Raw genomic sequence first — 13806 nt, 5'->3', positions numbered from 1 at the left:
TAGATGTGGTGGCAGCAGTAATACTCTCAAGTTTTTTATTGGTTAATTATACACATCAATATACTAACATCAAAGATGATAAATACAGAATTCATGCTCTTTTCAGAACTAGATTTTGTGTTTTATGGGGTAAAAAGAAAATCATGTGTCTGTGCAAGTCATCTAGGAGTCTTCATTAAAATCAAAGATAAATAACAATTTTAATAAGAACTTATCAAATAATCATTTTATGTAGATATCAGTGCTTGTAAATATCAATTGTATGCAGAATGTTTATTGATACAAGTTGGTAAGTAATGACAATGATGATTGATTTATGCCCCAGAACTCAAAACTGAGTTTATCCACTTTACCTTTTATCTAGAAATAACGGATGTTTAAATATCCTACAGCAAAGGCTGTAGGAAAGAATAGCTTATCTTTATTTAGAAAATATGGATGTTTTGCTCAATAATTTTCTTGTTGGAACCGCGTAGATTGACCAGGAGGTTCTGGTGCCTATCTACTTTCTGCCCCCCCTCAGTATACATTGGTTATTGCCTGGCCACCCTTATAAAAAATTTCTGTCTATGCCTCTGACACCATTTTCAAATAAATAAATAATAAGATAAATTACATAACTAATACATGTTTGCATACATAAAACATCTTGAAATATAATGAAATAAAATAAGGCAAAGAATATTTTAAAGTATTTATTTTGTTTTATATCTTGGGGATATTTATTCATTTAACGGAAAATGTATTGAAAATGTATCAATAGCAGTATTTATTTATCTCATTTTAAATGAAATGGATGAACCTGACTGAGCGGCTCATCCAATCACAGCCAACTGATCCTGCAGCTTAATGATGGGTTCATCATCACTACTTTCAACACATTTGCAAAGTGTATTGCAAACTGTCACTGAATAGTGACACCTGCTGGACATTTAAAATTACTACAGGCAGCCTCTGACACTAAACTGACAATGATTTGATGACTTAGACAACTTTGACTTTTAAACAGTGTGTACAAAAGGAAATTTGGTTTTGTGCAGCTTTCATGACATTTCCATTCCTTAAAGTACAGCAGTGATCAAATGTAAACAGTGTGGGAGAAAAAACATGGTGCAAAAAAATGCACTGATATGGAAGTTCAGAGCATATTAAACATATATGGTAATTTTACAGTATTTTTTTTCAGTGTTATCAGTGTGATGCAGAGTCTGTCAAATGATTTAGAGGTTTTTCAACAGTTCAGCAGTCTGATGGCAGTGAGGAAGAAGCTGTTTGATGACCTATAGTATGATAAGTCATTGTTTGCTATAATGTATTGTTTCATATCTTCGTTTAAATTGAAATTACAGTATGTTACATATTAGATATTTTTACACAGATTTTTTCGACAATCCATAATTTTGAACATATAATGGGAAAATTTAAGTGAACAAGTATGTTTGAGGACTAGGATTCATTTATTTATTTAAAATAATAACCACAGTAATAACAGCTAACTAAGAGTCAATATAGAATCAAATTTAATTCCGATAAGTTGAGTGATAACTGAGAGAAAGAGGACAAAACAACAAGAATAATTAAAACAAGTATGAGATCAAATGGTCAAACTCGGCTGAAACCTCTCTAATGCTTTGAGGTTGCTCCCTATTTCTTGATTAATTTGATGATAAACTGCAAAACATATGAGATTTTTTTTTAGCAGATGAGTTGCATTGACAGATTTATAGAAACAGTTGAGTGCGTCAGTCAATTCGAAACAGCTCCTGTATCGGTCATGTGACTCACTTGAAACGATACGCACACCAATACAGGGTTTAGCTGTTAGAGCTCGACTCATTCAATTAGTTTTTATCTCATCTAAATTAATTCAAAGTCACAATATAAACCACAGCCATCGTTTTCTATGATCTTAAACATCAAAACAAAATCTAACCAAATATAAATTCCCGCTCACACGTTTTTTACTACTAAAGTAACTTATTTTAAATTAATATAGATAGACTAATATTGTTGTATAGAGGCATCTTCTCTTAACATCCTGAAAACTTCAATCATGTCTGGCCGTTTCTACATCTAAGTACGATGTCGTATTAGTGCCAGGCTAGAGATATATATATCTTTTTTTTCTTATTTTGAGAACGAAGTCGCATTACGAGAATATAGTCGTTATATCAAGACATTCCTCATTTTAAGGAAGATGGTGCTTTTTTGTAAGAGTTGTCATAAAATCAGGGGTGGATTTACGATTAGGCAAAACACTTGCCATGGCCCCCAAGTTCCTGGGGGCCCCATAAAATTCCTTTTACATCTATGGTTGGTACAACTCTACTTATTTTTGCACATTAATTATGTTTTGATAAAAATCCTTTCCTTTAAATGTCATCAGAATGCTTATAATATTAACATTATAATACTAATATTATATTACACCCCCCCTTCAGTGTCCAACACATTGGATCAGTTCATTTGCTGCACATGTTCAGAAAGGTCCAAACAGACAGTAGCAGAACATTTGAAAACAATCAATACGAAGAGCAGCTATATTATATATAGAGTAGCTACTTTTCAGACCCCTCTAGCACTTTTATTACAAAAGAAAGCGCTTAGCGTCAAATCTAGTGAGTTTTTTCTGCCACTGGACACTTTGGCGACAACATCTAAAAGCAGCGAACTCTGCTCTCCTCTATCTTGCCTGCTGTCATGATTCATGCAGCGATTATTTCAATGCAAATGCAAAATGGAGAACAGATAAGCAGATCATGATTACAGTGAAAAGAAGTACTGTGTCGCCTTTTTGGGAACACAGGAAGGAGCAATCAGCTAAGTGAGCTTAGTGCTATGAAAAAAATATTTAATTCCTTTAGAAATAGCATGAAAACTCATCTGAGTACAAAACACAGAAGAAAACAACAAGAAAAAGGGACAAGAAGAAAGGAGACAAAATATAGAAAAAACAATGTACGTCTATTCTATTAAAATTTCTGTATCTGTATAGTGGGGCTGTTTTATGTGTTATCTTCTCAATTCAGAGGGCCCCATGCCTGTCTTTGCCTAGGGCCCCACATTTCCTAAATCCGCCCCTGCACAAAATGCAACTTTTATTTAAAAAAAAAAAAAAAATGATATCCTGGCCCGTCGTATCTAAATAGCAATATAACCAAAACTGATTTTCTTTTTTAAAAAGTTGAAATAAACGTGCTTTTGTGGGAAGGAACTCTGCTACTAGAATTCAGCGCGCATGCGCATTCGATGTATGCCGATCTGACAGTGTATGCTGTTCTGACAGAACACCGGTGCATCGGCGCTGCTGGACCAATAAGTACTGCAGCTACTAGCTGTTGTTTTTAAAGCATTAGATGTACCCGATGAAGGCTGGAGCTCATTCACTGATCAAACTCTAGATGATAAACATGCCTGAACACACCAACATCCGCCGCTGCAAAGAAGGAATGATTCCAGCTTAACAACAGAGAAGCTAATGCTAACCAAACTAAGCTAGCTGCTAGCTGCTATCACTGGAAGCAGAGACAGCCGCCCAGATTCCCCGACCTGACCTGGGGGAGAAGATCGGACAGAATCGGACTGGTTGGTTTAAGGAGCGATCTGGCTGAAGCCGTCTGGGCTTTTGGGGGAAATAAAGCCCTTTTGAGGAGCAGCACTGGGGTAAGAGGAGGGGCGCATCAATCACAGGCCTGTAAGGAGCTGAACTGAAGGTTTATAGTGTGATGGATCAACAGGTGCAGCATTAATTAGCAGCTGGAACCCGCTGATGGCTGCTTTGATGCCAGCTTCTAACGACATGAAACGGTTTACAATATATGACGGAGTATTAGGGCCAGGCTAGAGAGGTTTCTATTCTATTTCGAGAATAAAGTTGGAACATTACAAGAATAAAGTTGTAATATTGCGAGAATGAAGTCATCACTGAAACAACCTGTTTAGAAAGAAAGCTTCAAGTTCTGACCAGCAGATGGCGGTAAACCAGCTCCACCAATCAGCAACCTGGGTCCACTTTGACCTGTTGCCCAGTTTGATGCTGATGCTGCTGAAAGGTTTCCTTATTTAGCAAACCAAAGTATAACTTCACATGATGCTCGACATTCCTCATTTTAGGGAAGACAGTGTCTTTGTAAGAGTTGTCATAAAATACAATTTGTTTCTCGTAATTTTAGGACCTTATTTTCGTAATTTTTCAACTTTATTCTCGTAATATCACGACTTTATTCTCTTAATTTTATGACTATTCTCGTTGTGACTTTATTCTCATAATTTAACACATTTATTTTTGTAATTTTACGACTATATTCTCGTAATTTTATGACTTTTCTCGTTACTTTATTCTTGTAATTTTATGACTTTATTCTCTTAATATTACGACTTTATTCTCGTAATTTTATGACTACTCGTGATTTTATTCGCATAATTTTAAGACTATTCTTGTAATAATATGACTTTATTTTCGTAATTTTACGACCTTATTCTTGTAATATAAGGACTTTATTTTAGCAATTTTACGACTTTATATTCGCAATTTTATGACTTTATTCTCGTAATATTACGACTTTATTTTTGTAATTTTAAGACTATATTCGTAAATTTACAACTTAATTCTTGTAATTTTACGACTTTATTCTCGTACTGTATGACTATTCTCTTTGTGACTTTATTCTCGTAATTTTACGACTTTATTCTCATTATTTTACGACTTTATTTTCGAAATTTTGCAACTTTATTTTCGTAATTTTATGACTTTATTCTAATTTTATGAATATATTCTTAGGGTTACGACTTTATTCTTGAAATAGAAGAAAAAAAAATCTCCTGTCTGACCCTAATACTCCGTCATAACAATATGCCACCAATCTCAGTACAGGTTTGTAGACTACCCACAAAGGAAGAGTGTCACTGCTTCAACATTTTTTTACTAGGGTAAAAGTAGTCATCCAAGAAATTACTTAAGAAAAAGTAAAAAAGTATTAGGTGAAATGAGTATTGTGTAATTGTTGGATATTAACATCTGATTTAAAGTTTTGCAGACATATATTTGTAAGACTTAACTGCAGTGGCGGCTGGTGGAGTTCTAAATCTAATCAGTCATATACTAAGTTATCACACCAGTATAGTAATATGAAACAAAAAAGATTATAAAAACACTTTATAAAAACAAAACATCATTTAATGGACAGGTTTACTTTTTGTACATAAATGTTGCCCCTCTGAGGCTTTGTGAAGATAAATGGGTGTTTTGCATGGTCCAATATGGTGTCACAGACCTAAAAAAAAAAAAATAAATGTATTAAAGAACCAAGAGACATGACAACAGATTTTTGTATAAATTGTAATCTCACTCAGACCAGAGAAGTTGCTTAGAGTTTGCAGAAGGCAGCTGCTCACTTCTGGGCTCACCTCTCAGGAAGTGGCCCTGATTAACGGTTAAAAATGCATTTTATACATCTCCAGTCACATCACAATCACATCTTTACATCATGCACGTTTGTAGATGATTAGACATCCATGGCTCCAGCCTTATCAAAATATTACTCTTTGTTCTTAGCTGCAGGACACCGCTCTAATTCCATTCCTAAATATTTGCCATGTACAGAATGAAGATTATAACTGTATCCAAATAGAGAAACTGTCTTATTTAGACAAACTGTCGTGGAAAACATTAGTAGGGAGACGCAACAGGCAGCTAATATTAAGGTGTAATAAACTCACACATCAATGATAATATCCTAACAACATCCAGAAAAAGTACACTATAATATAATATATATATTTGTTATACACTATATTTTCCATGTGAATCCCAGATTTTTCTTTCTTCTTTGCCTTTTCTAAAAAGTGCTTTAAATCAGTAAGTTGAGTTGATTGGCCAAATATTTATTAATTATCCCTAGCAACATTATACAATTGGTTATTTCACTACACTTTAGGGGCACTTTGAGCGCCCAAGAAGAGAGAGTGTCAGGTGGGAGGGTGGAAATGCACTTTTGAATGAGTTAATTGGTAGAAGTGTTGTTTTAGTAATTCACCATCAAAGGTCAAATAGAAAGGAGTGCATCTAGAGCAGTTTTATAATGTGTGTTGGTAGATTATCCTTTCTTTTCTGTGTGGCTGGTCTAAATCACGCTAAAATGCCCTGTGTAATAAAAATCTTTTTATTTTTACAGTGTGCTGGGCGCCTTTAGTGATCCCAGCTATGAAGTTAGTGTAGTCCTCCAGCGGGTGTATAGAAACACTACTAACACCTCTAAAGTAAATAGATTAGACAAAAAGCAACCGGACAATCTGTAGTGTCCAAGCGGAGACAGTAAACTATGTTTGGATCACTTTAGAGCAGATTGTTTTATCATCAATCCTGCTCTCACAGCATCAGTTGGATTCAATATACCACAATATTAACAGATTTAATATAGTGCCTGATGGCAGAAAATCTGATTCAAAGCATTGTTAATTTTTATATGAAATATTTAAATTCATAAAACAACGCCTAACAACGTTTGGAAAGACATTTGTTGCTCCTTAATTACTTCTTAAATTTAATCAATTCAATTCAGTTTATTAATATAGTGCCAATTCACAACACATTTCATCTTAGGCACTTTTAATCAATTTGACTGTATGATCTGGTGAACTGCAAAGTTTTCTAAGGAAAACCAGTTGATTACATTGACTCAAATGCAATCCCTCACACTAAGCATGCTTGTAGCGACAGTGGAGAGGAAAAACTCCCTTTTAACAGGAAGAAACCTCCAGCAGAACCAGGCTCAGTGTGAGCAGCCATCTGCTGAGGCCGACTCGGGTTCAAGGAGACAGAAGCAGAGATAGAAAAGCAGCTATAAACCAGCTCCACAGGCGGCCCTGTCCAGGAAACACACAGCCAGGCAGACAAGCTCCGAGTATGAAGAGAGCACATCCAGCCAGTCACAGTCAGAGAAACAGGACTGCACTGAATAACAGGCCGATCTCGAACATCTATAAACAAAGGTGTTGTTGCTAGCAGAAAGCTGATATTTCTCTCCAGGATGAAGTCACAGCCAAACAGGAACAGACCAGATGAAGCTACTATGAGAAAAGCAGAGCGAGCAGAACTTCTCAATCACTTCTTTCTCTTTGCTTTGAACATATATTGTTTGGCTTCAGGGCTGCTCAGTGGAGCAGTGGGTAGCACTGCTGCCTTGCAGCAAAAAGGTTCCAGGTTCTGGAGTTTGTAAAACATGACTGTTAGATTAATTGGCTTCTCTAGATTCTCCTTGGGTGTGTGCATGAATGGTTGTTTGTCCTGTGTGTCTCTGTGTTGCCCTGCAATGGACTGGCGACCTGTGCAGGGTTTACCCCGCCTCTCGCCCGCCCATTGACAGCTGGAGATTGGCACCAGCAACCCTCCTGACCACCACTGGGATTAAGCATGAAAAAAATGGAAGGATGTTTGGCTTCATCAAATTTTATTCTGTAAAGATGGAGCAATTTTATTTGATTAATCTCATCAAATATTTATCCAAATGCATATCCACAAATGCTGTTACAATAAACCAAAATCTTTTTTTTCTCCAGTTTTGAAAATTAATTCAACCAATATATCTAAACTATTAAAGGCACTGCCTCCCCTGACTGCACCTCACTGCCATTTAAGTATATCAGTGCTCATTTTCCTGATCTTTTTTTGTTCAAAGCTGCTGTGTACTTTCAGAGATTGAATACATTTTCCATAAAATTTCTTTTATGATTTGGTTGATTTTTGTAAAGATCAAAAGATGTTATGGTATGGTAGTTTATTCTAATCTTTTTATAAACGGTTAGGGGTTATCGTTTGAAAAATGTAAGAATCTTCCCTGATGGAAAAAGTCTCTGTTTGACCTCCACATAAAAATCTTTTCACAGTCAGATACCTCACTGTGTGGAGCATCAGTGTAATGAGTCTATTGTGAAATAAAACATCTGTGTCTCCCCTGATTTCAGATCATTAGATCAACTTCTGGTTTCACCAGACTTCATCATCACTGCGACCGTTTGAGGAGATGACGCAGACGTCAGCGGGCTGGTCGACGGCTTTGTTGGAGACTGAGGTGAGAACGTCTTTCATAGCCTGAAACTAAAAAGTTATTATTTTTTTTGTTGTTTGTTTCTACACAGTTTGTAAGGTTATCAACTTTGATTAAAAAGGGACATATCATGCAAAATCCATTTCCGTAAGCTTTTAAGTACATTTTTCTTTACCTGGAGTCTCTAAATGTCCAGAAAATTTACATTTATTCTCTCCAGGTCTTGTTTTGATATATTTAGATGCTAAATTGGATCATATACAGTATTTCAGTCCATTCTGTTTTCTTCATTTTTTTATTACATAATTTTCTAGGTAATGTAGAACTGGATGTAGGGGTATGTGACTGTGAAAGTTTAGAACATGTAGATGATCTGCCAAAGTGAGGAGATTGTAGAATCGTTTAGATTACATTCTATATTCCAAAAAAAAGGAAATTAAAAACAATCCACTGGACTTTGTCTCCAAGTTCCCCATCCAAGAAGAGAAACGAACTACGAATTTCAGTCTAGTGCTGTTCTTTTAATTCCCACTAAATATTCAAGTCTTATTAAAATAATATGATGATCAACTGTATCAAATGCAGCACTGAGATCCAACAGGACGAGCACAGTGCTATGATGAGCTCTAAAGCCAGACTGAAACTCTTCAAAAAGTTCATTATGGTGTAAGTGATCGCACATTTATTTGGCAACTACTTTCTCAAGAACTTAAGATAACAAAGGAAGATTGGATATAGGTCTATAATTGACCAAGTCATCTGGGTCAAGAGACGGTTTCTTAAGCAGAGGTTTAATTACAGCAACCTTAAAAGCTTTAGGTACATATCCCTGTAACAGAGATAGATTAATCACATCTAAAATGGAGGAGATCAAAGGGAATACCTCCTTAAATAACCTGGTTGGAACTGGATCTAACATACAAATTGAAGGCTTAGATGAAGACAATAGTTTAGCTAACTTTGAAAGTTCAACTGGATCAAAGCAGTCTAAACCCGGTTCAGATTCTATGACTACCTCAGATGCTGCCTCACCTTCCAGAGATAAGCCAATAATATTAAGAGGTATGCCTTTCAGAATGAGAATTTATCTTTTATTTTTTATTGGGTTAGCAGGGTACAATATATTAATTAATATGAGAATACATTTCACTTATCCCCCACCTCGCTACATTCCCAGGAATACAGTGAGAGATGTTAACAATAAGTAAATGTGATTCTCTCCCTCATGAATTTATCTTTTCTTTATTAAATTACAAAATATTTCTTTCTTTCCCTTCAGTCTCTAACATCAGTTTTATCTATCAGTGTGAATTCTTTTCTTTCCAATATATCAATTTTACTTTTAAAATGATTTCCCCTCTCAGTTCACTTTTTTTTATTTAATAAAAAACACAAAAATAAATCCATATAAATATCCTTGTGACTTATATTCCGGTGTGACTTATCTAGTGTTTATTTTTCCTTTATATATTGTCTGGTGCAAGTTATATTCCAGAAAATACAGTAGTCACTGAATCAAAGCTGCAAAATGTATTTAAAAGTGACTCAGTCCAGATTGATGTTTGTGAGGGATTTGCACAAACCAGCCAGAAAACCACTGAAATTTTTCAAAAAAAAACTTATTTTTAAATTTAAATTTTAAAAGTTTTAAAACTTACATTTATTCCAAAAATTTTTCAAAAAATGATAAACTAGGCCCAAAAAACAGAGGTCAACAAAACAGAATTCAATTCAGGCTTTAACATAAAGAACTCAAGCACAAACTGACCTAACAAACAGGAGATGAGGGAAACTTAAATAGTGGCTGATCAGACCACTGTTGACACACAATGGGGATAACTGACTAACAAACTAAACAAACTTAATTAAACAGATAAATACTGGCCAGACACTCAATACTTTTTAAATTTAGCCAATTAGCAAAATTACCCAAACTACGAATATTTCAACAAATGATAAACACATTTCCCTTCCCTTTACAAATGGTTTGACCCGCTGATTAGCCGGCAACAAACAATTGAGGAAAGCTGGAGCTCAGTGCAGCCCTCCACCAGCAGATCCCAAGGAAACTGGCAACTCAAAGAAAAATAGAAATTAATCAATTGCATCTTTACAAAAAAAAAAAACAACCTGACAAATAAAGTTAACCAAATGTGTGCACTGCAAAAAGCTAACTTAAAGTCAGGCTAATGAAAATATATGAAATGTGCAACTCATTTTGAAAATGAAAAATGTAAAAGTTACCACACAGCATCAGAGTGTAACAGCAGGCTGTCACAATGTCTAAATACTTTCTAATATGTTTTAATGTTTTCCTGCAGATGTTGGTGATGGTTAAAGAAGAAGCTCCTGAAGAGCACACACCCTGTGCTTTCCTGCATGACCCAGAGCCCCACCACATAAAGGAGGAACAGGAGGAGGTCTGCACCACTCTGAAGGGAAAGCAGCTCCATCCAAAAGAGGAGATTGATGCCATGGAGTTTCCGATCACTGCTGCTCCTATAAAGAGTGAGGATGATAAACAATCCTCTGTTCTCTCACAGCTTTATGAAGAACACATTAAAGACGAGCTTCCAGTAGAGAATGATGGAAGGGAAGAATCCATGACGATACAAGATCATAAAGATGGCTCCATTTCCTTAAAGACTGAGGAGGAAAACGATGCAGAGCTCTCCATCTCTGAGGCCAAACACCTGTCAGCCTCTGTGATGATAAAGACGGACATGGAGAGTGACTGGAAGATGGTTACAGTTCCTGAGTCAGAGACAAACATGTCCAACAATCCGTCTGGCTCCTCTGAGTGTGCTGAACAATTTGTTCAGAGTATCTCTCTTCAAAAAGACATGAAAAATTCAGAAATGGTATCTTCACACTCCCTGGATAATGAGAGGCCGCTCACAAAAAAGAAAAATGCAAACTCACAGAAGAATGTGCAAAAGAAGTTAAGTTTCAGCTGTAAAGACTGTGGAAAATACTTTTCTGCTAAAAGTATTTTAAACCAACACATGCTAATCCACACAGGACAGAAACCTTTCACTTGTGATCTTTGTGGACGGAGTTTTAGTCGGAAGGGCCTGTTAAACCAACACATTAGAATCCACACAGGACAGAAAACTTTCAGTTGTGATCTATGTAGACGAAGTTTTTCCCTAAAATCGCATTTAAACAGACACATGAGGATCCACACAGGTCGGAAACCTTTCTCCTGTGATCTATGTGGACAAAGTTTTAGCCAGAAAGAACACTTAAAAAAACACACAACAAGCCACACAGGACAGAAACCGTTCTGTTGTGACCTATGCGGACAAAATTTTAGTTTGAAAGGCTATTTAAACCAACACATGCTCATCCACACAGGACAGAAACCATTCTATTGTGATCTATGTGGACAGAGTTTTAGTTGGAAAGGCCATTTAAACCGACACATGATAATCCACACGGGAGAGAAACCCTACAGTTGTGATCTTTGTGGGCAAAGTGTTAGCCAGAAAGAACACTTAAAAAGACATATGATAATCCATACGGGACAGAAACCTTTCAGTTGTGATATTTGTGGACAATGTTTTAACCTTAAATCATCCTTAAAAAGACACATGAGAATCCACACTGGAGGTAAAACGACTAAGCCATGAATACTATGTCAAACCGCTGTGTTTGAAAAACCCATCACATTACAAAAGCGTGTGATTGCTGATCGTCGATCAACATCTTTCGTTACCCATAAAAAATGATCGCCTGTATCTCTCACTTTGCAGGCTGTAGATGCACTGCCTTGTTCACATCTCCCTCCGTCCTTCACACTGTGCAGCGCGGCAGCAAATTTAAAGCATTATCATGTGATACTTTGTCCCATGAGAGTAATGTGACGTTTGAGTCTTGCAATGGAAAATTTCTTCTGAGGTGAAGCATCAAAATGCATCAATACACTGAATATGTGTCATCAAAAAAGTGTTTGCTGATGTGTTATGACTTTTCAAGGCACACTGCAAAAAAAAATAAATAAATTTCACCGGTAAAGCAATTTAATTCAGTTTATTTATATAGCGCCAATTCTCAACACCTGTCATCTCCAGGCACTTTACAGTTTACCAGATCATACAGTCAAAGTGATTGTTTTCTGTCCAAGGAAAACCAGTTGATTGCATCGATTCATTGACTCGAATACAATCCCTCACACTAAGCATGCTTGTAGCGAAAGTGGAGAGGAAAAGCCCCCTTTTAACAGGAAGAAACCTCCAGCAGGCCGACTGGGGTTCAAGGAGACAGAAGCAGAGATACAAAAAGCAACTGTAAAAGGCCGCCCCGTCCAGGAAACACACAGCCAGGCAGACAAGCTCTGAGCCAGCTCCCATGTCAGAGGATGAAGAGAGCACATCCAGCCAGTCACAGTGAGAGAAACAGGACTAAACTGGAAAACAGGCCGATCTCCAACATCTATAAACAAAGGTGTTGATGGCAGCAGCACAGGTGATATTTCTCTCCAGGATGGAGTCACAGCCAAACAGGAACAGACTAGATGAAGCTACTATGAGAAAAAGCAGAGAGAGCATAATGTTAGAGGTTGAAGTATAAAATTCTGCAGAGAATAGAGATAGAAAGAAGCAGAATGATGAAATGGGGGTCCCTATGTCCTCCAGCAGTCTAAGCCTATAGCAGCATAACTATAGAGATAGCTCAGGATACTGTAACCTGAGCCACTCTAATTTTAAGCTTTATCAAAAATGAAAGTTTTAAGCCTAGCCTTAAAAGTAGACAGAGTGTGTAGGAACCACTAGTAAACCTGCAGATTGAGAGCGAAGTGCTCTGTTAGGAACATAAGGAACAATCAGATCTCTGATATAAGATGGCCATTTAAGGCTTTATATGTGAGGAGGATTTTAAATTCTATTCTGGATTTAACAGGAAGCCAATGAAGAGAAGCCAGGATAGGAGAGATATGATCTCTCTTTTTAATTTTCATCAGAACTCTGGCTGCAGCATTTTGGATCAGCTGAAGGCTTTTAACTACAGCTTGTGGAGAGAATTACATTAGTCCAGCCTTGAAGTAACAAATACTTGGATTAGTTTCTCAGCATCACCCCTGGACAGGAGATTTCTAAGTTTTGCAATATTCCGCAGATCAAAGAAGGAAATTCTAGAAACCTCTTTGATATGGGATTTAAATGACACGTCCTGATCAAAAATAACAACAAGATTTTTTACTTTATTATCTGAAGCAATGCACAATTACACTCAATGAGCATGATGTTCAGGAATAAACAAAACAAAGAAGGACTTATTAATCGGGTTAAGGTTAAAGGATCAGCAGTGAAAGACTTTGGGTTCCACCGATTGCTGTGAATATTCGACCGTGCAACTGAGGCTTAAATATTTCAGAGATGTAACACTGTTCAGCTCCGACAGTGGCTGCTTACAACCTCTCTTCCCCTTTTATTTGCTTTACTTTTGCCTATTTTCAATAGTATTTAGTGTTTGCTTAGTGATTAGATACAATAATACTGTGCGATTATTGGCTAATAAAGGTACCATTGTATTTTAACCCGTTGACTTTAGTGTTTATTTTACTCAGACTGGATTCGCTCTTCTTTCAGTAGAATCCTAACGAACAGAGAAACATTTATTTGGTTGGTGATTAATAACTCAGTGATTGCCATAGTCTAAATTACTGAATTGGTGAAAGCAACTGGATTTAAACAGCTGGATTCAGGAGTCCATCCTTTTGTGTAAAAGTCTAAGAACCATGGTAAATAAGCAAATGACA

The 13806-nt window shown here is 36.4% G+C and overlaps 2 protein-coding genes across 3 annotated transcripts in view; both read left to right on the top strand.

The window, feature by feature from the left end:
• LOC119779422 overlaps positions 1 to 13806 on the top strand; it is a 180391-nt gene that overhangs the window by 81501 nt on the left and 85084 nt on the right. The gene's annotated exons all lie outside the window — the stretch shown is intronic.
• Positions 10371 to 12138, top strand: LOC119779424 (zinc finger protein OZF-like). Its single transcript, XM_038279076.1, has one exon. It carries the CDS (start codon positions 10376 to 10378, stop codon positions 11675 to 11677), a length of 1302 nt encoding a protein of 433 aa, XP_038135004.1. The 5' UTR covers positions 10371 to 10375; the 3' UTR covers positions 11678 to 12138.

Source organism: Cyprinodon tularosa, unplaced genomic scaffold (assembly GCF_016077235.1).
Source record: "Cyprinodon tularosa strain WSP-4 unplaced genomic scaffold, ASM1607723v1 ctg1471, whole genome shotgun sequence".
NCBI lineage: Eukaryota > Metazoa > Chordata > Actinopteri > Cyprinodontiformes > Cyprinodontidae > Cyprinodon > Cyprinodon tularosa.
Note: the sequence above shows the minus strand (reverse complement) of the source record. Positions and strands in the feature narration are given on the sequence as shown.